General features: G+C 35.9%; 1 protein-coding gene across 2 annotated transcripts in view; it reads left to right on the forward strand.

Annotated features, from left to right (window-relative positions):
• Positions 1–24,488, forward strand: part of LOC105475444 (DBF4-CDC7 kinase regulatory subunit) — a 32,768-nt gene extending 8,280 nt beyond the window's left edge. Inside the window, exons 3-12 of one of the 2 annotated variants that reach the window (XM_011730669.3) lie at positions 586–765; positions 2,449–2,499; positions 2,934–3,003; positions 3,588–3,664; positions 12,321–12,357; positions 13,141–13,186; positions 16,018–16,146; positions 16,878–16,992; positions 20,486–20,610; positions 23,368–24,488. In XM_011730669.3, the coding sequence (XP_011728971.2) occupies positions 586–765; positions 2,449–2,499; positions 2,934–3,003; positions 3,588–3,664; positions 12,321–12,357; positions 13,141–13,186; positions 16,018–16,146; positions 16,878–16,992; positions 20,486–20,610; positions 23,368–24,343 (1,806 nt within the window). In that variant the 3' untranslated portion in view covers positions 24,344–24,488. The remainder of the gene's footprint in view (positions 1–585; positions 766–2,448; positions 2,500–2,933; positions 3,004–3,587; positions 3,665–12,320; positions 12,358–13,140; positions 13,187–16,017; positions 16,147–16,877; positions 16,993–20,485; positions 20,611–23,367) is intronic. The other variant, XM_011730668.3, reaches the window with a different exon arrangement.
• Positions 24,489–25,533: the final 1,045 nt, after the last annotated feature.

The raw sequence follows: 25,533 nt of genomic DNA on the forward strand, positions 1-25,533 counted from the left end.
ACCAAGGTTATTTCAAGTACTTAGGTAAGTTGTATTGGACACTGCTGCTTTAGATCATGGGCTTGAGTCAGAATGCTTGTGTTCAAATTATATTATTTGCTACTGGGTAACATGAAATAAGTCACCTCTCTTCACTTTTTCTCCTGCAGAAAATGTAGATAGTATCATGAGGCTGTTCCATAGATTAAGTTAATTAGCATATATAAAGTATTTAAGAATAGTATCCAGCACATGCTGCTGTTGTGCTATTATAGGAGCTCTTATACTTCCTCAGAGTTCTAAGTTCAGAAAAATACAGTACAAAACCCACCAATTTACGAAATAATTGCATCAAATTGAACTTTTTTACTGTGCTTGGCATATGAAATAGCTTATGGTTTTTATGACCTAGTTGAAAATACCTTGGTGGCATGTGCCTACAGTCCCAGCTATTCAGAAGGCCAAGGCGGAAGAATCACTTGAGATCAGGGGGTTGAGGCTGCAGTGAGCTATGATTTTGCCACTTGCACTCTAGCCTGGATAACACAGTGAGACCATGTTTCTTAAAAAAAAATTTATAAATAAAAATACCTTGTTTTCTTCTAGCGAGTTGAAGAGTTTCTCAGCAAAGATATCAGTTATCTTATTTCAAATAAGAAGGAAGCTAAATTTGCACAGACCTTGGGTCGAATTTCTCCTGTACCAAGTCCAGAATCTGCATATACTGCAGAAACCACTTCACCTCATCCCAGCCATGATGGAAGTTCATTTAAGTCACCAGACACAGTAAGTCTCTTAAATATGCTTTGAGACTCAGAAGAGCTATATCCTGAAGATCTCATGGTTTTTAATAGCAAGGTGGCAGTAGAGTTTACTTATGTAGAACATTTGCAAAGCTACATTATGTGTGGCTGTCCAGTCCTTAATAAGGTTGCTGTCTTTTAGAAAGGTGGTTTTTGCCTAATAGTTCTTGTGTAATCACACTCTGATTGCTTAGGTATACCCCTGTATTTAGGGATGGCTTGTAGTTTTTAGAATAATTTACAACTAAAAAGTTAACAGCAGATCATTCTTTAAAGAAGAAATAGAAACCTTTTTTATTTTCAGAGCAGAGGTCAGCAAACTCTAGCCCATCGGCCAAATCCAGTCTGTTGCCTTTTTTGTACAGCCTGCAGGTTAAGCATGGTTTTTACATTTTCAAATGGTTGTATAAAAATATCAAAAGAATATTTTGTGACAAGTAGAAATTTTATGAAATTCAGATTTCATTGTCTATAATGTTTTATTGGAACACAGCCATACCTGTTTGTTTAGGTATAATTTGTAGTTGCTTTTGTGTTTTAGGCAAAATTGAATAGTAGTTGTAGAGACCATATGGCCAACAAAGCTTAAAATGTTTACTCTCTGGTCCTTTGCATAAAAAGGTTGCCAGCCCCTATTCTAGAATTATTGAAATCTTATCCCTACCACTCCATGGCCAATAAATTGAAAGATGCAAGGAAGGACAAATTAAATTGATTTAATTGGGTGTGAGATGGGATAAGATCAAATGAGAGATAAAATGTTTATCTCAGTTTTTAGGTTGAAGTGTAATTAAATTATTATTTTAAAATATCCTCCTCGACTTACCTGTTATAGCCATTTGAAAATTAGGGGAAATGAGGAGAAAACAGAAGAAATGAGTCACAAAAGAGATACCACTTGAAAAAAGAGTTATAATACATAGAAGAAAACAGAAGAAAGAACGGAAAGGAGATCAAGGAAGGACCATGCATTCTCTGAGTTAATGCTTTCTTGGAGCAAGGAGACAATACACTAGCAATTCCAAAATAATTATTGCTGATGGCATTTCAACTGATTTTCCTAGTAGTTTATTTAAAAAGTGAAGTAACAGCTGGGCGCGGTGGCTCACGCCTGTAATCCCAGCACTTTGGGAGGCTGAGGTAGCTGGATCACGAGGTCAGGAGTTCAAGACCAGCCTGACCAACATAGTGAAACCCCATCTCTACTTTAAAAAAAGTACAAAAATTAGCTGGGCATGATGATGCTTGCCTGTAGTCGCAGATACTTGGGAGCCTGAGGCAGGAGAATTACTTGAACCCGGGAGGCAGAGGTTGCAGTGAGCTGAGATAACGCCACTGCACTCTGGCTTGGGCAACGCAGCGAGACTTTGTCTCCAAAAAAAAAGGGTGAAATAGCGTAAAAACAGTATATAAAATTTATTGTTTTTCTTAAATCTTTGATTTAATAGGAACTAAAATGTAAACCAATTAATTGTAAAGAATTCCAGTGAAACCTAGCTATTTTATTTTTCATGTTGAATAGAATTACTACAAAACCAAAGAGGTCATCCCAAAAAGGAAAATTTTAAATATGAGACCCGAAAGTTCTCTTTTCTTAGCTGCTTTACCTTTTTAACCTGTTCTCCAGTTAAGCACTATGTTTTAAAATTTTCTGGTCTTTTTATAGGTGTGTTTAAGCAGAGGAAAATTATTAGTTGAAAAAGCTATCAAGGACCATGTAAGTAGGAACTGTAAAGATTCACATTGTAACATTTTGTTATTAAAAACTCCACTGGAAATTTCAGATATTCTTGAAATTTTCCTTTCCACATTTTTAGGCAAAAGCCTGAATCTCAGCATATATTTTGTTTTACAAAGTGCAGAACTTAACTTTTCATGTAGAAACATCCCCATCTTGTGGCCTTTAAAAATATTACTGGAAACTTAAAACTTGCCTTATAGTTTTCATTAAATTATTAAGAACGTGGGTATAAAGTGGGATTGATTTTAGAAATTCTATAGAAAATCTTGATGTCCTGGCTATTGTAACTCTATAGGGTCTGTTACAAATAACCACCTTAGTGACATTAAGCTTCAAATAATTGAATCTTTATTAAAATTTAGCTCATTTTAAATAATTTCCTAGAACAACTGTAAAACTTTTTTTTACAGGATTTTATTCCTTCAAATAGTATATTATCAAATGCCTTGTCATGGGGAGTAAAAATTCTTCATATTGATGGTAAGACTTTTATAATTGTTTTTTGACAATATTTGTTGTAAGTGTCCATGTCTGTCCTTTGGTTCCTGATTTTACATAGTGAAATTTTGATAGCAAGGATGTCTTAATCTGTTCCCTATTGCTTATAACAGAATACCTGAAACTGGGTAATGTACAAAGAAAAGGAATTTATTTCTTACAGTTACGGAGACTAAGAAGTCCAAGGTCATAGGGCTGCATCTGGTGAGGGCCTTCTTGCTGGTGGAGACTCTACAGAGTCTTGAGGCAGCACAGAGTATCACATGGTGAGGGGCTAAGCATGCCAGCTCAGGTCTCTCTTCTTCTTCTTATAAAGACATCAGGTCCACTCCCATGATAACCCATTAATCCATGAATCCCCTCTTAAAGGCCCCACCTCTCCGTAAATACTGTCCCATTGGGGATTAAATTTCAACATGAGATTTAGAGGAGACAAACATTCAGACCATACCATAAGGGATACATATAATTGTAATTTCTTTGTCTAATTTAACTACAAGAAAATATCACTGTTTAACTCGAAGAGTAAAATTGCTAATCTTAAAACCTTCTTTCTTTTAATAAAGACATTAGATACTACATTGAACAAAAGAAAAAAGAGTTGTATTTACTCAAGAAATCAAGTACTTCAGTAAGAGATGGGGTATGTCTTCTTTTTTAATTTTTAAACTAATTTTCTAAAGTGACCAAGCTTGGTTTATTTATTTATTTATTTGCAGATTTTTCCTCCCAAGTAGAAAATATCCTAGGGGCAAGCCTGTGTATGATGTGCCTGTTTCTGTTATTCAAATAAATCGTGTGTCAATTTAACTTCAGGGTTGTACTCACCAGGTAAAAGTTGTTCCTGGAATAGTGGTATAGGTCACTTCCTCAGCCCCCTTTTGTTACTACTGTTTTGTAACAGGTACTTTTATTCTGTAGAAAAACACTAAAATCAGCCTATTGTGTAAACGTTCCTAATATAAGTAATGTACTTCTTTTTGGAATATAAATATGTACTATCCTTTTCAACTGCTCTGGATGGTGGTATAACAAAATCTTGTTTTAGCATGGCTAACTGGCCTGACCTTGAAATACTTGTTAAGCAACCACATTGGTTGTTAACATTCTGTTAAACCTAATGTTCCCATTATCTTCAGTCGCTTTCATTTTCCTTGTTGCTGCTTTGAAGCATCTATACAGATTCAGGCTTTTTCCATCCTTTACAACAAATACAGTAAAACCTCCCTTGATCCCACATCCCCACCTACCTATTATCTAATCCTTATATTTCCTCATCCAACGTTCTCAGATCTCTACTTTTATACTTCCCATTCATTTTTCAACCTACAAGATATAAAACTTCTGACCAGTTTTCCAAATCATTTTGACACTTTTCAAACCCAGTCATACTGGTTTCTCAGTTGTTGTCCATTTCTTCCTTAAACTTTTCTATTCTCTTCTGAAATACCATCTCTTAGCTTTCTCCTGGTCTCTTCATATTTCTCAGACCATTCTTTTGTGGCCTGCTTTTCCTTTGTTCAATACTTAAATGACAGAGATCTAAAAATAATGAACTGATAAGAGAGTGTATATAAAGACATGAAGCCATAGCGGGATGGCATATTTTAGAAATCTTGTATAGCATAATACAGCCTGATTGTTGAGTGTGCCAGTGACAAAAGATAAAGCTGGAAAAACCAGCCTGTTAAGATTATAAAGTACCTTGCACTATATAAAGGAGTTAGATTTTTATCTTGGAGGCTTTGGAAAATCATGGGAAGATTATAAATAGAGTAACCTGATTGGATAGTCATTTTGGAAAGATCTTCTAGTTGACAGTAAAGAATGAATTATTTGGCAAGACCGGAAAATGGCTTTTGAACTGTTAAACACTTGTCTTTTGTTTTTTGTGTGTGTGTTTTTTTTTTTTTTTGAGGCAGTCCCTCCCCGTCTGTCACACAGGCTGGAGTGCAGTGGTGCCATCTCAGCTCACTTCAACCTCCTCCTCCCGGGCTCAAGCGATCCTCCCACCTCAGCTTCCCAAGTAGCTGGGACTACAGGCATGAGCCACCATACCTGGCTAGTTTTTGTATTTTTTGTAGACGGAGTTTCGCTATGTTGCCCAGGCTGGTCTCAACTCCTGAGCTCAAGCTATCCACCCGCTTCAGCCTCCCAAAGTGCTGAGATTACAGCCATGAACCACCACCCCCAACCCTCATTTTTTACTGAATACATTTTACAAGATGACCACTTGGTATATGCATGCCTTGTATAAGGATTCATAAAGTTTCTATGTATTTCACATTTTTAATAAATTCACATTTATATCAGAATAAATTTGCAGAAAGCAAATTTGCAGAAAGCAACAAAGTAGTATTTAAAACTATCAATATTGTCTTATTTATGGGTTAAAAATTTAAATGACTATTTCCAAATTTTCACAAAATGTAAGTGGCTATTCTTATATTGGACTGAGCTAAATGGCATATAAATTGTCTCTACCACACTTAGCAGATTGTTTGGATTGTATATAGAAGTAAATGTTTTAAAAAATGTAAACTCGTAACAACCTTTATGAACTCTGTGAATACACAAATTGTGTCTGTCTTCATATATATGTGTATATATATCTGCAATAAGTTTCATAGAACAGTAGTTACCCTTCTTAATGTGATGGATATTAATATTTCTGTGGTATTTTCACTTCTTAAAAATATTGATCACAACTCTCTGAATTGACTTTATAGCCTACTGATAGGTCACAGTTTGCAGTTTAAAAAGCATTTTGGGGGTTGAGCATGGTGGCTTGGCCTCTAATCCCAGCACTTTGGGAGGCCAAGGTGGGCAGATCACATGAGGTCAGGATACCAGTATGACCAACATGGTGAAACCCCCATCTCTACTAAAAATACAAAAATGCCAGGTGTGGTCGTGCATGCCTGTAATCCCAGCTACTTGGAAGGCTGCGACAGGAGAATCACTTGAACCTGGGAGGCAGAGGTAGCAGTGAGCCAAGATCACCCCACTGCAGTCCAGCCTGGGTGACAGAGTGAGACTCCATAGCAGTGAGCTGAGATCACCCCACTGCAGTCCAGCCTGGGGGACAGAGTGAAACTCCGTCTCTAAATAAATAGAGAGATAGACAGACGGACAGGTAGGTAGGTAGGTAGGTAGGTAGGTAGGTAGGTAGGTAGGTAGATAGATAGATAGATAGATAGATAGATAGATAGATAGATAGATAGATAGATAACTCCATCTCTAAATGGATGGATGGATGGATGGGATGGATGGGATGGATGTCATGTCAGTGATCCTGAGAAATGTTCAAGGCCTGGCTTAAGGCAATAACAGTAGGGGAGGGGAAGATTTGAAAGATACTTAATTGGTTTCAGTGCCTAGTCACTGTCTTGAATCTAGTATTTACTAGATTATTAACATCATAAAGACCAAGTTTAGTCCTCATCATTCCTTCAGTAGTAACATATATTAAATGCCTGCTATGTGCCATGTAGTAGGAGCCCCCATAATACAGAGAAGATAAAATAGCTATGAAACAGATCTTAATCTTTCTTCTAAAATGAAAACGATAAAAATAACCAAATATCTTGATAGTCCAGAATCTGTATCTGGTTGAATTGATTCTCATACTGGAAATTTTTATTTTGGTATATAAGACAGGAATGTTTCTGGAAAATTTTTAGTTTGCCAAGTACTAAAACAAAACCTTTTAGTGAAATTACATTTAAGAGTCTTGAATGGACATGTATAAATTTCAAAATGTTTATTAGGTTCTCATAAATGTTGTTAGTATGTATCTTATTTAAAATGTGATAATTGGATAAATGTATTTTGCTCACTGCTTTATTTAAAGTGCTTTGAGGTTTGGGCTTTTTGTTCTTTTTTTGTTTGTTTACTCAAAACTTTTTTTGTCATTTTTTACATACATGTGCAGGAGGAATATTGGTCATTTTCTTTGATGTCTTTGTTAGGTGGGATGTTTAATCCTATTTTCATAAGATACTGATATGTGTTCCTGTTTCTATTTTCTAGAGAAGTTTTTATAGAATTGTTTTTATTTATTTAAATGTTTGGTAGAATTTACTAGCAAGGCTATCTAGCCCTGAAGTTTTTCTTTGTTGGAAGATTCTTAACTATGAATTCAATTTATTCATTAGATACAGGACAATTCAGGTTATTTTCTCTTCAGTGCATGTTGTTCGTCTGTTTTTCAAGGAATTTGTCCTTTTTTTCTTGGTTGTCAAATTGATGGGCAAAGAGTTGTTTGTAATACTCCCTTATTAACTTTGTAATGTCTATGGGGACTGTAATAATGTCCCGTCTTCTATTCCTGATAATGCTATTTTGTGTCTATTCCTTTTTTTCTTAGTCAATCTGGCTAAAGTTTTAGCAGTTATTAATGTTTTCAAGGAAACAGCCTTTAGTGGCATTGATTTTTTTTGTGTGTAGTTTTCTGTTTTCAGTTTTATTGATTTCCACTCTTACCTCTTTTCTTCTGCCTATTTTGGGTTTTTATTTCTGTTTGTAGTTTCTTAGGTAAAAAGCTTGAATCATTGATTTGAGACCTTTCTTTTATTTTAATGCTATAAATTTTCTTTAAGCTTTCTTTAGCTGCATCCCACACATTTTACATTGGATTTTTTTTAGAGAAGTTTTTGGTTCCCAGTAAAATTGAATGAAAGGTACAGAGATGTTTTACATACCCCTTGCCCTAACATCCCACACCAGAGTGGTACATTTGTTGTAATCAATGAACTTAACATTGACACATCATCATCATCCACAGTTCATAGTTCACATTTTGGCTTACTCTTGGTGTTGTACATTCTATGAGTTTTGACAAGTGTGGTTATGAGTTGTATCCATCATTATAGTATCATACAGAATGTTTCCACTGCCCAAAAAATCTTCCATGTTTATTCCCCCATTCCCTTAAACCCCAGATAACTACTGATGCTTTTACATTCACCATGGTTTTGTCTTTTCCACAGTGTCATGTAATTGGAATCATACAGTGTGTTTCCTTTTTTGATTGGCTTCTTTCACTTGGTAATATTCAATTAAGGTTCCTCCATGTCTTTTCATGGCTTGACAACTTTTTTTTTTTTTTTTTTTTTTTTTTTTTTTTTTTTTTTTTGAGACGGAGTCTCGCTGTGTCTCCCAGGCTGGAGTGCAGTGGCGCGATCTCGGCTCACTGCAAGCTCCGCCCCCTGGGTTCACGCCATTCTCCCGACTCAGCCTCCCAAGTAGCTGGGACTACAGGCGCCCGCTACCACGCCCGGCTAATTTTTTTGTATTTTTAGTAGAGACGGGGTTTCACCGTGTTAGCCAGGATAGTCTCGATCTCCTGACCTCGTGATCCACCCGCCTCGGCCTCCCAAAGTGCTGGGATTACAGGCTTGAGCCACCGCGCCCGGCCACGGCTTGACAACTTTTTAAAATCTGAGTAATATTTCATTTTCTGTATGCACCACAGTTTATCCATTTACCTACTAAAGGACATCTTGGTTGCTTCCAAGTTCTGGCAGTTTTGCATAAAGCTAATATAGATATCCATGTGCAGGTTTTTTTGTGGACATGTTGTCAACTCATTTGGGTAAATAATCAAAGAGTATGATTGCTTCTTCTTATGGTAAGACCAGATTTAGTTTTGTTATAATGTGCCAAACTGTCTTCCAAAGTTGTTGTACCATTTTGCATTCCCACCAGCGATGAATGAGAGTTCCTGTTGCTGATAGGTAGGATTTTCATCTTTATTCAATTAAAAATATTTTAAAATTTCTCTTGTGACTTACTCATTGTCCTGTGGGGTTACTTGGAATTTTGTTTCCAAATAGGAATTTTTCAGCTATCTTTCTGTTACTGATTTCTATTTTAATTCTGTTATAGCTATATAACATGCTTTTTATTATTCGTTTTAAAAAATTTATCAGAGTTACCCAGAATATAGTCTATCTTGGTAAAGAAGAACTTGAAAAAGATGTATATTCTGCTGTGGTTGGGTATTGTTTACATGTCAGTTAGATCAGCTTGAGTGATAGCGTTGTTCATGTCTTCTGTATCCAAGATACAGAAATGTTGCTCAGGCCTTATTCTGTCCACTACTGAGAGAGAGGGATATTGAAATTACCAAGTAAAATTGTGGATTTGTCTAGTTTTCCTTTTAATTCTAGTACAGTTTTGAGTCATTTTGAAGCCCGTTGTTGGATATGTACATATTTAATATTCTTACGTCTTCCTGGTGAATTGACTCTTTTATCCTCTATAATGCTCTCTCTTTTGTCTTTGTTAATTCTTGTTCTGAAGTCTGCTCTCTGATGTAGGCCATTCTGGCTTTATTTTTGTTAGTATTTACATAGTACTTTTTGCAGTCTCTTGCATATTTAAAATGGACTTCTTGCAGATGTTGTCTTTTTCATCAAATTTGGCAATCTGTCTTTTAATTGGTAGTTTAAGTGATTTATACTTAATGTAATTATTGATAATGGATTTAGGTCTGCCAACTTACTGTTAGTTTTCTGTTGATGCCCTTTGTATTTTATTCCTCTGTTTCCTCCTTTCCTGCCTTCTTTCAGATTGATCTGCCAGCTTTTTAACTCTCTTCATTTTTGTTGTTTTATTTTAGTGCTGCTATAGGATTTACGATATACATGCATAACCTTTCGCAGTCTATCTTGAATTAACATTTACCTTCTTCAAATAAGATGTAGAAGCCTTAAAATATTCAAGCCATTTTACCTTCCCCACCAACCTTTGTGTCCTAATGTGTATTACATCTTATAATGAAAATGTCACCAGACAATGTTAAACTTTTTGCTTGAAAAAGTCATATTTTAGGGTTGGGCCTGGTGGCTCACACCTGTAATCCCAGCACTTTGGGAGGGCAAGGTGGGTGGATCACTTTAGCTCAGAAGTTCGAGACCAGCCTGGGCAACATGGCATAACCCCATCTCTACAAAAAAATATATAAAAATTAGCCAGGCATGGTGGCATGTGCCTGTAGTCCCACCTGCTTAGGAGGCTGAGGTGGCATGATGGCCTGAGCCCGAGAGGCGGAGGTTGCAGTAATGCGAGAACACGCCACTGCTTGCGACAGAGCAAGACCCTGTCTCTGGGGAAAAAAAAGAAAAAGAAAGTTGCGTTTTAAAGAAAGTAACAGGAGAAAAATAGTCCTATTAACCCAGATGTTAACCTTTCCATTACTCTTCCTTCCTGAAATTAAAGGTTTTCTTCGGATATATCCCTTTAGCCTGAACTTACTTTAGCATGTTTTAGAGCAAATCTGATGGCACAAGGAATTCTCTTAGATATCCTTCATGTGATCATGTCTTTACTGGAAAAAGAATAATGAATTGAAAGTTCTTTATCTCAGCACCTTACTCCAATCCTAAAACTGTCTTCTGGTCTCCATGGATTCTGATGAGAAATCTGTGGTCATTCAGATTGGTGTTCACTTATACGTACTGTATCATTTTTCTCTGGCTGCTTTTAAGACTTCTTTACCTTTGGTTTCAGAAGTTCGATTGTGCCTACACTTGGTTCACTGAGCTTATTGATTGTGTAAATTTTCACAATATTTCACAATATTGCATAAAGCTAATATAGATATCCATGTGCAGGTTTTTTTGTGGACATGTTGCCAACTCATTTGGGTAAATAACCAAAGAGTATGATTGCTGCTTCTTACGGTAAGACCAGGTTTAGTTTTAGGACTTACTGATTGGAAAGTTTTCAGCTATTACTTTGTTAATTTTTTGCCTTCACCAAACTCTCCCCTCTTTTTCCACCATTCCAGTTGACAATAAAGTTAGACATCTTGATGTTATTCCATAGGTCCCTGTGGCTCTGTTCCTTGTTTTCTTAGTCTTTTTTGTTTCCTCTTTTCTTACAATTGGAGATTTCTATTAATTTGTCTTGAAGTTCACTAATACTTAATTGTGTCATCTATGTTCTGCTATTGAGCCTATCCAGTGAATTTTGTATCTCACTCAGATAGTATATTTTTCAGTCCTATTATTTCTGTTTGGTTCTTATTTGTAGTTTTTCTGCTGAGAACTTGTCTCTTTCCATTCATCTTAAGTGTGTTTACCTTTACTTTTAAAGTCTTTTTCTGATAATTACAGTATCAGGAACATATTGGGGTTGGCATCTGATTGTCCTTTTCTCTCAAAAATTGATAATGTTTTTTCTGGTTTTTTACATGTCAAATTTAAGTTTTGACTGTATACTGGACATTCTAAATGTTGTGTAGGCTCTATATCTATTCTAATAGTCTGGAGAATGCTGATTTTGTTGCTGCCATTGTTTTAGCAGACAGTTATCCCAGTTTTGTTCAGACTGTTCTGTCTTGATTATTGTGGGTGGGGTGGATCTAATTAATCTCAGTTTCAATTTTCAAAGCCTTTGCTATGCTGTGTTGGGTCTCTCCTTAGCATGTGCAACTTGGAGGTAAGCTCTGCACTTGCATGGATTTATACAGGGAATTAGAGATCGCTTTCTCTAACTTGCTCTTTTCATGAATCAATCTCTAGCTCACAGTGGCCTCTTTCCCAGGTCTTCTAGTCAGAAAGTGAGGGTTTCTCAGTGTTAGCTTAAGCTTGTTCTACCTTTACAATCTCAGCTTCCTTATTGGGACCCACCCTCAGGGTAGAACTGTGGGAGAAAAGAAAATAATATAGGGATTCTCTTGGTATTTTTGGACCACTTGAACCTCATTCCTGGTTTTTCCAGCCAGAAAGATAGGAGTTTTAGCTGCTGGCTCTGCCACTGCTGCTAACTCCATGACTGAAGTTTCCAGTTTTGACTTCCTTCCACAATCTGCCTGCTTATTTTACTTTTCATTCTTCAGGTGGTCGCTTATTCAGTGTTGTCCAGAATTTCTACTTGTAATCAGTAGAGTTGATTATCCATCTTGGACATATTGAATCTTTGACTAAATTGACAGACTAATAAATGTTGACTAATTGTTTTATTCACTCTAACACAAATATTTTACTGAATACGGGCATAAAAATAACATGACTTTAAAAAAAAAATTTCATTAACTACCTTTTCATTATTAGTTGATTTCTTTTTATGAAGTCAAGATCAGTTATAGCTAGAATGCAAGGTACTTATTGAGTGTATTGTAAAACATTTAAAAACAATAGTTTTATTTAACAAAGAATAATCCTTCTTTGATATAGTACTTTTCGGCATGATTTGTTTTTATCTTGAAGATATTGAGCAATTGCAATTGCTGTTTTAACTGTACTTTCAAAGCCAATCTTTTCACTATGTGTGTATATATATTTTTTTAGGGGAAAAGAGTTGGTGCTGGTGCACAAAAAACAAGAAGTAAGTATTTTGGTATCTTTAAGTGTATTTGGTTTGCATTTGAAGAATCATAAAAGATCTTCTAAAATCATGTAAACCACCCTCTAAATGACTTGTTCACGACTTTCTTGGTCTTTATAGAACATAGATCCTTGTTGAAGTTTGGTGAAGCCTGTGGACCGCATTCTCAGAATAATGTTTTTTTAAAACGTTTCTTTTAAAGATCACTAGACTACCAAGAAAATGAATTACATTAAAATGTAGTTACCAAAATAGTTTTTAATTATGAAATAGTGATAACTTGCTTTTTATTACACAGAACAGGTTCTAGCAGTGAATCTAATTGCTGTCATTTTGAATTGATAAGCGTAAACAATGCTGTGAGATATCTACTCAAGCAATTCATAACTGATGAAAGTCTGTGCTGTTTCTATTAGCATCAAAGTCGCAGGTACTGCGAATACTGTGATGCTACATTTATAATTGGAGGAAATGCTAAATTGCAGTTTGAGGTTAGTGAAAACAATAGTGTAGTTTTTCTCCTGTTCTAATTTATGACCCTCCTGAATCCTGTTCATTTGAGGGTTCCATTCAGTTTAAGAATCTCAGAATATAGAGAGAGCTTCTGTTATTTTTGGAAATGAGGTGGTAATGGAAGTACCTCATCTGAGGCTTAAAACTTTAAAGTGGATACATGGTTTTTTGTTTGGAGGCTTTTGTTTTGTTTTGCCATAGTAGTTTTATTAAAAAAAAAAAAAAATTCCTGGATTTGCAAGTATCTAATATGTTTTCTATGTTCTCAAGCAGGAAGACTGAAAAAGCCTTTTGTAAAGGTGGAAGATATGAGCCAGTAAGTATCTAAGTCCAATCTGTATGATTTAAGTGCAGTACTAAAGGGAAAAATCACCTAAATAATTAGGCTAGCTCGATTAGTACTGTTAGGTTCCTTTGTGTTTGATTTATATTATGCTAACGTGCTTGCGGCACAAGTTAATGAAAGTAACATTAATTCATTTATGCTCAAGGACTAAATTTAGTTTCAGTATGTTGTAGATATCCCTGAAATAGCTGGTTTAGAAAAATCATGACACTATTTTTTAGTATTTAAATTATTCTCTGGCTAAATGCAGTACCAGATGATTTAGAACTACTGAAAGATTACGCCTACATTTGCAAAAAAGAAATTATTAGATGCTATTTAGAAATAGAAAATCTAAGTATAACATCTCACGTGGTTGATTTCCAAAACTCACTCTGAAGTACTGTAGGGTAGTCTTTTTGTTGTTGTTTGTTTTGATTTTTTGAGATGGAGTCTTGCTCTGTCACCCAGGCTAGAGTGCAGTGGCACAGTCTCGGCTCACTGCAACATTCACCCCACCCCCGGTTCAAGCAATTCTCCTGCCTCAGCCTCCCAAGTAGCTGGGATTGCAGGTGTACGCCACCATGCCCAGCTGATTTTTGTATTTTTAGTAGAGATGAGGTTTAACCATATTGGCCAGGCTAGTCTCTAACTCTTGACCTCAAGTGATCCTCCTGCCTCAGCCTCCCGAAGTGCGGGGATTACACGTGTGAGCCACTGCGCCCAGCCATGTGGGATAATCTTAATGAAGACCTCAGATATAAATAGGCCTGCCATGAGAGAATTAGATTACTTTCTTTTTTCTTTCTACTTACTAATTTAGACGTGTGGTTAATTCTCTTGGGTATTCACACTGAGGTGACAAAAGTGTATTGAAAACTGCTTTTTATGAAATGTGTTCCTGTGAAGAAAAAAGTGCAATTCAAAAAGAGGCCTAGAAAAGACACTAGTATACGAAAGGATAGCCCATGTTCATGAATTGGAAGACATAATATTGTTAAGATGTTAATACCACCCAAAGTGATCTACAGATTCAGTGCAATACCTATCAAAATTTCAATGATGGTTTTTGCAGAAATAGTAAAAATGTATCCTAGAATTCATACGGGATTGTAACAGATGCAGGATACCTGAGACAGTCATTAAAAAGAACAACAAAGGCCGGGCATGGTGGCTTACGCCTGTAATCCTACCACTTTGGGAGGCCGAGGCGGGCAGATCGAGACCATCCTGGCTAATACGGTGAAACCCCATCCCCCGTGTCTACTAAAAATACAAAATATTAGCTGGGCGTGGTGACAGGCACCTGTAGTCCCACCTACTCAGGAGGCCGAGGCAGGAGAATGGCATGAACCCTGGAGGCAGAGCTTGCAGTGAGCCAAGATCGCGCCACTACTCTCCAGCCTGGGGGACAGAGTGAGACTTCGTCTCAAAAAAAAAAAAAAAGAACAACAAAATAAGAGGTCTCTCACTTCCTGATTTCAAAACTTACTGTAGTGCTACAGAAATCAGAACAATTTGGTGTTAGAATAAAGACATAAACCAATGGAATAGAATAGAAAGCCTAGAAATAAACCATCACACATATGGCCAAATGATTTTCAACAAGGGTATGAAGATCATTTAATGCAGAAAGGACAACATTTTTAACAGCGTTGAGAAAACTAGATATACACATGCAAAAGAATGGCATTAGGCTCCTACCTTACATCATATTCAAAAGTTAACTCAAAATGGACCAAAGACCTAAAATAGTAAAACTCTTGGAGAGAACATAGGGGAAAAGCTTCATGACATTGGATTTGCAGTGCTTTACTGGATATGACACCAAAAACACAGATAACAAAAGATAAAATAATTAAATTGGACCGTATCAAAAATACAAATTTCTATGCCTAAAGGGATATATAACATTCCAAAGAATGGAAGAAGATACTGCAAGTCATATATCTATTTTTTTTTTTCAGCTTTCTCAGGTTGAACAAGTCATATATCTAATAAGAGTGTTAATATCTGGAATATATAAAGAATTACAACTCAACAACAAAACAACCCAGTTTTAAAAATAGGCAAAGCGCTGAATATAGACATTTTTCCAGAGATGATACACAAATAGCCAATAAGCATATGAAAAGATGCTCAACATTACTAATCATTAGGGAATTGCAAATCTAAACCACAGTGAGATACCACTTTACATTATTTAGGATGGCTACTATTAAAAACTCCACAGCAGCCAAAAAGTGAAAGTAGTCCAAGTCCATCAGCAAATTAATGGATAAATAATATGTGGGATGTGTATACACACACTCAATGGAATATTATTCAGCCTTAAAAAGGAAGGAAATTCTGATACATGCAACATGAATAAACCTTTTAAGACATGCTAAGTGAAATAAGACGAAAAATACTGCATGGTTCCACTCATGAAGCATCTACATAAGTCAAATTGATAACAAGAAGTAGAATGGTGGTTGTCAGGGGATATGGAGAAAGGGTATTTGGGAAGTTACTGTTTGATGGGTACAGAGTTTCAGTTTTTGCAAGATGAAAATATGTCATCTTACAAAAGATGGATAGTAGCAGTGATGGTAACACAGCAATTGTGAATACTTAATGCAACTGAATTGTACCACAATTTTTAAAATGTGTAAGTGTTAAAAATATTAGGCCTGAAATTGATTTTTTGAAGGGAAGCCTAAATAATTTCTGTTGTTTATTTCGGATTCCAGCTGAATTATATGATTTTGAAATACAAAACTTTAAAACTTTTTTTCTTTAATCATAAAGAAGCTCATGTATTTGTCTTTCTATTCTTTTAGACTTTATAGGCCGTTTTATCTTCAGCTGACCAATATGCCTTTTATAAATTATTCTGTTCAGAAGCCCTGCAGTCCATTTGATGTAGACAAGCCATCTAGTATGCAAAAGCAAACTCAGGTTAAACTAAGGTTGGTTTGAATCTTTACTTTTAGAAGGAATATTGAGAATTTCATCTCAACTTTTCTTTGTAAAGATTTGAAATAGTTTGGTTTATGCCATAATGGTTGTTTGTGTTTGTAATTACTATTCTGATTACTTTTTCCTCTGTATAAGTCTGAATCTGTCTAGATGGAGGTGGGGAGGGTCTTAAAATATTTGTAAATGAAACTGTGTAGTTTATCTTGAATGATCTGAAATATTCTCCAGATTATTCATTAAATCTTTAGTTTGCTTCTCAATATAGTATAAAGAAATATGATTAAAAGTACTTGCTGAGCGGGGCGCGGTGGCTCAAGCCTGTAATCCCAGCACTTTGGGAGGCTGAGACTGGCGGATCACGAGGTCAGGAGATCGAGACCAACCTGGCTAACACAGTGAAACCCCGTCTCTACTAAAAATACAAAAAAAAATTAGCCGGGCGTGGTGGCGGGCGCCTGTAGTCCCAGCTACTCCGGAGGCTGAGGCAGGAGAATGGCGTAAACCCGGGAGGCGGAGCTTGCAGTGAGCCGAGATCGCGCCACTGCACTCCAGCCCGGGCTACAGAGCAAGACTCCGTCTCAAAAAAAAAAAAAAAAAAAAGTACTTGCTGATATAAGTCTCTGCAAATTACGCAGATTCTGTGTGTGATAGTTTAAGACAATAAAGTTTAAAAGTTATTAGGTTCAGCAGTTAATTCTTTACCATGTATTTCTGTCATCAGAATCCAAACGGATGGCGATAAGTATGGTGGAACCTCAATTCAACTCCAGTTGAAAGAGAAGAAGAAAAAAGGATACTGCGAATGTTGCTTGCAGAAATATGAAGATCTAGAAACTGTAAATGAGATTTTATATTTTGGGGGCTTGTTTCAAAAACTCTAATACTTGTGTTTTAAATTTTAGCTTGTTATTCTGATGGAGATATTTTACATTTTAATAACTCAAGGGAGGAAATGAGTATTGAAAATGAATTTTATTTATTCAACAAATACCGAACATCTACTACCTACTGATGACTACTCTGGGCAAACAGCATTGAACAAAACAGACTTAATTTTTTACCCTTGTGAAGATTATATTCTGTAGGGTGGGGGTGGGGTAGGGGTGGAGATAGGTAACCACAGGATAAAAGAGTAATAAAAATGTATACAGAAAATATTAGATCAGTGCTATGAAAAAATAGAACATAGGAATGGAGATGTTGCTATTTAGCCTAGACAAGGAACACCTAACTGATAAGGTGACATTTGAGTAGAGACCTGAGAGAAGTGAAGTAATAAGACCTGGATATTGAGATAAGCAAGTGCAAAAGTCCCAATTTAAAATGATTGATGGGACCAAGGGATAGATATTGGTAGTCCAGACTAAGTGGTAGTAGAAGTGCTGAAACGTGGTCAGATTGTGGGTTTGTTTTAAAGGTGGGACCAAGAGGATTTGCCAATGGATTGGATGTTGCAAGTAAGTGAAAATGGTAGTCAAGGGTTACTATAGTATTTTGAACCTTAGCAATTAAAAAGTGAGCTTATTATTTATAATGGGAAAAGAAGAGTTGAAAGAAGTAAAGACCATTGAGGTAGCAGAAAGAAATGAAAGAGTTGGAAGGGGTAGGATATATAGGGTGAAAATGGGGGAACTATTTTAGTTTGCAAACTGATGAAAAGAGCAAGAGCTGTGGATTCAGGCTGCCAGGTTTGAATCCTGGCTCCCTGGCTGTGTGACCTTGGACAGTGGCACGCAGTAATTGCTTATTGTCAGCTGTTATTTGAATTATTTTTTATGTAGTAGATAGGTTTGTTTTAGTGTTTGGTTTGGTTTTGGTAGAAGATGGTGGGAAAGTTAAGGGGAAAGAATACTTGAACATATCTGTCTTCAGACTCTGAATTGAAGTTTGTTTTATAAACCAAAATATATTAGTGTTTTGTGTCAGTTTTTTTTGTTTGTTTTGTTTTTATGTAATAAATGAGAAAACTATGGTTAGTCTAAAATTGCTTTTAATCAGAAGCTAAAGTATCTCAGAAATATTTCCCCTTCCTGAAAATTATTTTGAAAATTAAAATTACAGATTGGTTCTGAAGATTTACTTTGCTAGTGTAGCAACAAAATACTCTAGAATGGATACTTAATTTGGTGCTCAGAAAATGTCGAGGCTAAAAAATGAAAAAAATTGTTCAATGGTTTCCACAAAGAAGGAGAATTAGTGAAAGCAGATGTTGAGATTAGAGGTTGGGATTGAAATTTAAGGTCATGTTTTTACAGTTTTCATTTATGTTTCTTAGTTGCTAAGAGTAAAGAAATATTTTTTGGGATGTTAGGTTTCGTAATTATTCAATTCCACTTGTATCAAGGGATTCAATTAACAAATATTTTTGAGTACTGGAGAAAAAGCAACAGATAAGGTGGACATCCCTACCCTTATGCACCTTATGGTCTGGCAGAGTAGATACAAAATATGTATTTGCAAGTGTGATGAGTTTCACAAAAGTATGAAGGCAATGGGAATAAATAATGAGGTTATTTAACCTAGAATTAGGGTCTCAAAAGGCCTAACCGGACACAAGTGACTTTTAAATTAAGACTGTAAGGATGAATAAGAAGAACTTAATGGAAATTAGAGGGGAACTAAATAAAAGTTGGAATTTTTCCTTCCCAGAACATTAGTAGACTGAATCTGAGCTTACAGATTTGATGTTTCCTTTTAAATTTTAATAATTGCTTATTTTTATTGCTGGGCATATATAATTTGTAAATGGTAAAGTTTGCAAGGAAGGAAGGAATACACGTATATTCCAGGATACATTGTGGCTTTTTGTGACCAATGGAGAATTTAGTTTTTGGAAATGTAATCAAATCATCAAAATGTAAAATTGCATGAAACTAGGGAAATAGAAATTAGGTTCTTTCATGGTCATCTAGAGGCAAGCTTCTAAGTACAATTCCCTTCCTGATCAGCTGACAGACACATAATAAAGTTAGGCTGGAGATTCCACCTATTTATAAGGAACTTTGTTTGCTGTGAATTTTATCTCACTATGCTGTGAACTTGTTTACTTTTGGTTTTGACCGCTCTTTTTGTTTTGTTTTTTGGTTTTTGTTTGAGATGGAGTCTTGCTCTGTCACGCAGGCTGGAGTACAGTGATGCAATCTCAGCTCACTGTAACCTCCACCTCCCGGGTTCCAGAGATTCTCCTGCCTCAGCCTCTTTGGTAGTTGGGACTAGAAGCATGCGCCACCATGCCTGGCTAATTTTTGTATTTTTAGTAGAGACAGGATTTCACCATGTTGGCCAGGCTAGTCTTGAACTCCAGACCTCAGGTGATCCACCATCCTTGGCTTCCCAAAGTGCTAGGACTATAGGCGTGAGGCACTGTGCCTGGTGGTTTTGACTACTCTTAAGAATGAGAGTAACTTCTGTATATTCCGTTACGAGCACTGGGTAATTGAGATCATTTGTTTTGTTGTTCATTCTCAAATGTGTTCTTCAATTATGAATCTTGGCTTTTTTAGTACTTCACAGCATTTAATGTGGTTCATGTGTTTAATCTACTTTCTGGATTCTTTTATGTTAACTTACATTTCAATTATTTATTACTCTGTAAGCCCTGCCTTACTTGGTAATAATTGCTTGAAGACAAAGTAATAGAGGGAAACATGTTTTCCAAAATGTTACTGTTATATCTCTCTGTCTATATCTTTTCTTTTTTTCTTTTCTTTTTCTTGCAACAGAGTCTTGCTCTGTTGCCCAGGCTTGAGTACAGTGGTGCCATCTCAGCTCACTGCAACCTCCACCTCCTGGGATCAAATGATTCTCCTGCCCCAGCCTCCCAAGTAGCTGGGAATACAGGCATGTGCCACCACGCCCAGCTGTATTTTTGTATTTTTAGTAGAAACAGGGTTTCACCATGTTGGCCAAGCTGGTTTCGAACTCCTGACCTCAGGTGACCCGCCCACCTCGGCCTCCCAAAGTGCTGGGATTACAGGCATGAGCCACTGCGCCCAACCTGTGTCTTCGTTTTCTGATATAGCTCATTCTTTTCAGTTCCGTTGTAACTACAAATTAGTATTTGTCTTTTCTCACTGAAAACTAAAAACCAAAGTAGTTTTACTGGCTTCTCAAAAGTGACTTTATTTTATTTTATTTTATTTTATTTTATTTTATTTTATTTTATTTTATTTTAAACGTCTTTTGAAGTCTAGTAAAGGGTATTATCTTTGGAGTAGTTATTGGAAACCTAATTTTAGGGGCATGAGAATGTTAGAAAACCTTAATTTAAAAGGCATCTCTTGGTTTTAAAATACAGTTTTTTGATATATGTTTTTAATTTTGTTTTAGCACCTTCTAAGTGAGCAACACAGAAACTTTGCACAGAGTAACCAGTATCAAGTTGTTGATGATATTGTATCTAAGTTAGTTTTTGACTTTGTGGAATATGAAAAGGACACACCTAAAAAGAAAAGGTAATTAGTTTTATCAACCTAAGTTTAAAATTCTAGAAGGCCGGGGGTGGTGGCTTATGCCTGTAATCCCAGCACTTTGGGAGGGTGAAGCAGGTAGATCACCTGAGGTCAGGAGTTTGAGACCAGCCTGGCCAACGTGGCGAAACCCTGTCTCTACTAAAAAAATTACAAAAATTAGCCAGGTGTGGTGATGTGCACCTGTAATCCCAGCTACTCAGGAGGCTGAGGCAGAAGAATCACTTGAAACCTGGGAGGCAGAGGTTGCAGTGAGCCAAGATTGCCACTGCACTCCAGCCTGGGTGACAGTGAGACTCTGTCTCAAAAATAAATAAATAAATAATACTAGAATATTAAACTATTTTATTAAACTAAAAATAAACAGTTTGCCTTCTATTTTCTTAGAAGGAATATGTATTTTCAGGATGTAAATATGGTTAAAAACCAGTAACTTCTTCCCTTCCATCAAAGATCCTTACCTTAGACTACTTTTAGTTCCATTCTTTTTAAATTTTCTTTTTATCTAAAATTTTTCCTTTTTCAAATTTTTTGTTTTATTTTGAGATGGTCTCGCTCTATCACCCAGGCTGGAGTGAAGTTGTGTAATCTTGGCTCACTGCAACCTCCACCTCCCACACACAAGAGATTCTCATGCCTCAGCCTCCTGAGTAGTTGGGATTACAGGCATGTGCCACTACACCCCACTAATTAGTCTCATTCTTGACATTGTAGTTTAGAAGGAGTTGGCAGACTTTTCCTGTAAAGAGCCAGATAGTTGATATTTTAGGTTTTGTGAACTGTCAGATCTATGTTACAACTAACTAGCTTTTTTGTACAATAGATATGGCTGTATTTTGATACAATTTTATTTACAAAAATAGACTGAAGGCGAGAGAACCATAAAGTTTACCATTTACTCAGACTAAAAAGTTTTATTGAACTTTTAGGTAATATTAAGGAGTTTTAAGAAACCTTTCTCCACTTGCCTCTTAGGTCTTTGTATTTTCACTAAATATCTTTGCCTAAACCTTATGATGGGTATATTTACTAAAGGTACTGACAGGACTTTTAAGTGTGAATACAGTACTGCTCAATGTACACTAACTGCACATAGACAAAAATTGTCCTGATTAGATTATTCCCATAAACTTAAAAAGAAATGCTTTCATATGGATATACCCTAGAGGTGGTGATAATTCATTAAGTTAGTCTTTATTCTTAGACTAATCTTATTTAAGGCATAAAGAAGATTAGAAATGTGATACCAAGATGCAGCTTCTGAAAATTAACTAGAAAGTTTTTTACTTCAGGTAGAACAGTTCTTAAATCCCATATTTCTGTGACATTTAGAATGGTTTCATGACTGACTGAATGTGGATTTGAAGAGGAGGCGTATTTCCAAATATTAAAACTATGTGGGCTACTGTGGCTGGGCAGGGTGTCTCGCACCTGTAGTCCCAGAACTTCGAGAGGCCGAGCGGGCAGATCACTTGAGGCCAGGAGTTCTAGACCAGCCTAGCCAACGCAGTGAAAGCCCATCTCCACTGAAAAAAAAAAAAATTAGTTGTGGCACATGCCTGTAGTTCCAACTACTTAGGAGGATTAGGCACAAGAATCACTTGAACCTAAGAAGGGGAAGTTGCAGTGAGCTGAGATCAGGCCACTGCACTCCAGCCTGGTTGACAGAGAGACTCTGCTCAAAAAAAACAAAACAAAACAAAACAAAAAAAAACCTATGCGGACTACTATAAGAACTCATAATTCCTTAAAAATTCTGTCTGTAGCAAAATTCTGAGCTAGTACTGGTTGTTCCTTGATGGTCTTATTTTTATGTGCACTAATTTTACTTCTGTGGGCAAGTCTCCTAAACATCTTGGACTTAAAAGCCAGGTTAGACTAGTTTTCATTTTTTTTTTTTTTGTTTGTTTACATTTTTTTATTGCCTATTTGTTCAAAGAGAATTGTAAGTAAATGTATGAACAAGATAAACAAAAAACATTCTGGTTGAAGGGGCAGGAAAAATTGTATCATTTCTCACACTGTGACATGCGGGACATAAAATGTAATTGGTGAGCTATTAACTTTTTCTCTAATGGTATATTATTTAGGGTTGTCTAATACAAACTGGCATTTCAGGGATATCAAGATGCTCCATGAAGAAAATAATTTGAGGTCAAATATGTTTGAAGCTCAAAAGTTACAACTTTGTCACCTTTGAAAGTATAAAGATACTGTTTCTAGCTCACTTCGATATTAAATATTCTTAAATATAAATTTAAAATGTTTTTGCCATAGGTTTCTCAGTAAATACTTATTCTCCACATTGCTAAGTAAAATGAAGAGTAAAATGTGCATTAATGTAAATCAAAGCACAGAAGTTATGAAATTGTTCAGAATAATGAAAGCAAAATTAGGGGCAGACTCAGATCCCTTTATTATCATCTTTCTTTCATTTACATGATTAAAGTAATTTTAAATGTCAAAATTCAGGATATTGGTTATCTCTGGCAGGGAGGCAAGGAATGTAGAGGAGAAGAGAGGTACCCTAGAGTTTTCACCTATATCTGAAAAGTGGTATTACTTTAAAAACAGCTCATGTTAATTTGGCAAAATGTTAAGATGTTTGTATTTTTGTAAAATTTCCTAAGTTAAATAGATTTCTTAACGATTATATAATGTTTTTACTAATTTAATTTCTAACTACTCAGGAATTTTTGATAGCAATTATTTTAATATTTTTCTTTTCTTTTTCCTACAAAGAATAAAATACAGTGTTGGATCCCTTTCTCCTGTTTCTGCAAATGTCCTGAAAAAGACTGAACAAAAGGAAAAAGTGGAATACCAACATATTTCTCAGAAAGATTGCCGGGAAGATGATATAACGGTGATGGAGCAGAATTTCCTGTATAAAGAGACCCAGGAAACTGAAAAAGAGATTCTGTTTATTTCAGAGCCCATCCCCTACCCTTCAAATGAATTAAGAGGGCTTAATGAGAAAACGACTAATAAATGTTCCATGTTAAGTGCAGCTGAAAATGACATAAGACAGAGTTTTACACAGCTACCTCTACATAGAAACAAACAGGAATGCATTCTTGACATTTCCGAACACACGTTAAGTGAAAATGACTTAGAAGAACTAAGGGCAGATCACTATAAATGTAACATAAAGGCATCTGTACATGTTTCTGATTTCAGTACAGATAATAGTGCATCTCAACCAAAACAAAAGTCAGATATTATGCTTTTTCCAGCAAAGGATCTCAAGGAAAAGGACCTTCATTCAATATTTACTCATGATTCTGGTCTGATAACAATAAACAGTTCACAAGAGCACCTAACTGTTCAGGCAAAGGCTCCATCCCATACTCCTCCTGAGGAACCCAATGAATGTGACATCAAGAATATGGATAGTTTACCTTCTGGTAAAATACATCGAAAAGTGAAAATATTATTAGGAAGAAATAGAAAAGAAAATCTGGAACCAAATGCTGAATTTGATAAAAGAACTGAATTTATTACACAAGAAGAAAACAGAATTTGTAGTTCACCAGTACAATCTTTACTAGACTTGTTTCAGACTAGTGAAGAGAAATCAGAATTTTTGGGTTTCACAAGCTACACGGAAAACAGTGGTATATGCAGTGTTTTAGATATTTGGGAAGAGGAAAATTCAAATAATCTGTTAACAGCGTTTTTCTCGTCCCCTTCAACTTCTACATTTACTGGCTTTTAGACTTTAAAAAATGCATACTTTTCAGAAGTGATAAGGATCATATTCTTGAAATTTTTATAAATATGTATGGAAATTTTTTTTACCAGCTTTGTTTACAGAACCAAATGTAAATATTAAAAATAAACGTTTGCAATTTTCTACAGAATTGAATGTTACAGAAAAATTACAGTATAAACTTGTGACTGGTCTTATTTTACATAATATATATGTTCATAATTGTTTCCTGAGTATTACAGTGAATAATAATTTGCTTGGTCACTGAAAACCACCAGTAAAGTGAAATTTGGGGAATATCAAACTTAGCATTATACATTTGGATATTCTAGTTGTGTTGTAAATTTAAAAAGATTATCAGGATAGGATGACCTTGCCTTGAAAAACCTGAATTTCATACAGAAAGGGAAAATACATTTCAATGTTTGAATTCTGGAAATCATCAGAAATATTGACACTTGAGGGTCACTGGTGGACCATGCTAGTATTTGGGTGCTCAGTAATTAGATTATGTATAGTGGTAGCCAGAAGTCATGAAGGAAAGACTTAACCAGGCTACCAAGTAGAATATAATTTGTCTGCTATTTTTAATTATTTACCTTTGTAAATAACTTTGAGAATATTCAAAAGCTGACTCTCTGGTGGCTCACCCCTGTAATCCAAGCACTTTGGGAGGCCAATGCAGGTGGATCACAAGGTCAGAAGATCAAGACCATTCTGGCCAACATAGTGAAACCCTGTCTACTAAAAATACAGAAAATTAGCTGGGCAAGGTGGCATGTGCTTGTAGTCCCAGCTGTTCCCTCCAAAGGCGGAGAATTGCTTGAACCTGGGAAGTGGAAGTTGCAGTGAGCCGAGATCGCACCACTGTACTGCAGCCTGGGTGACAGAGTGAGACTCCATCTCAAAAAAGAAAAAGATTACCCCCTAATTTGGTAGGAGATGAAAAAGAAAAGGATGGCATTGAATTACAGATACAGTGGTATATACAAGAATTTGGGATATATACAAGGATTGGCTTGATCTGGCACTGACAACCACTTGGAGAAGAGAAAATTCAAATATAAGAAATGTCTATTTGAATCTGTGAATATAAGGCATTTGCCTTTGAGTATGTTCTTATAGGAGTAAGACTACCTACCACCAGTGACATTCAGTTGGTGCTATTGCATAGTACATGAATATATTGTCACTAA

The sequence above is a fragment of the Macaca nemestrina genome, chromosome 4, assembly GCF_043159975.1.
Source record: "Macaca nemestrina isolate mMacNem1 chromosome 4, mMacNem.hap1, whole genome shotgun sequence".
Lineage (NCBI taxonomy): Eukaryota > Metazoa > Chordata > Mammalia > Primates > Cercopithecidae > Macaca > Macaca nemestrina.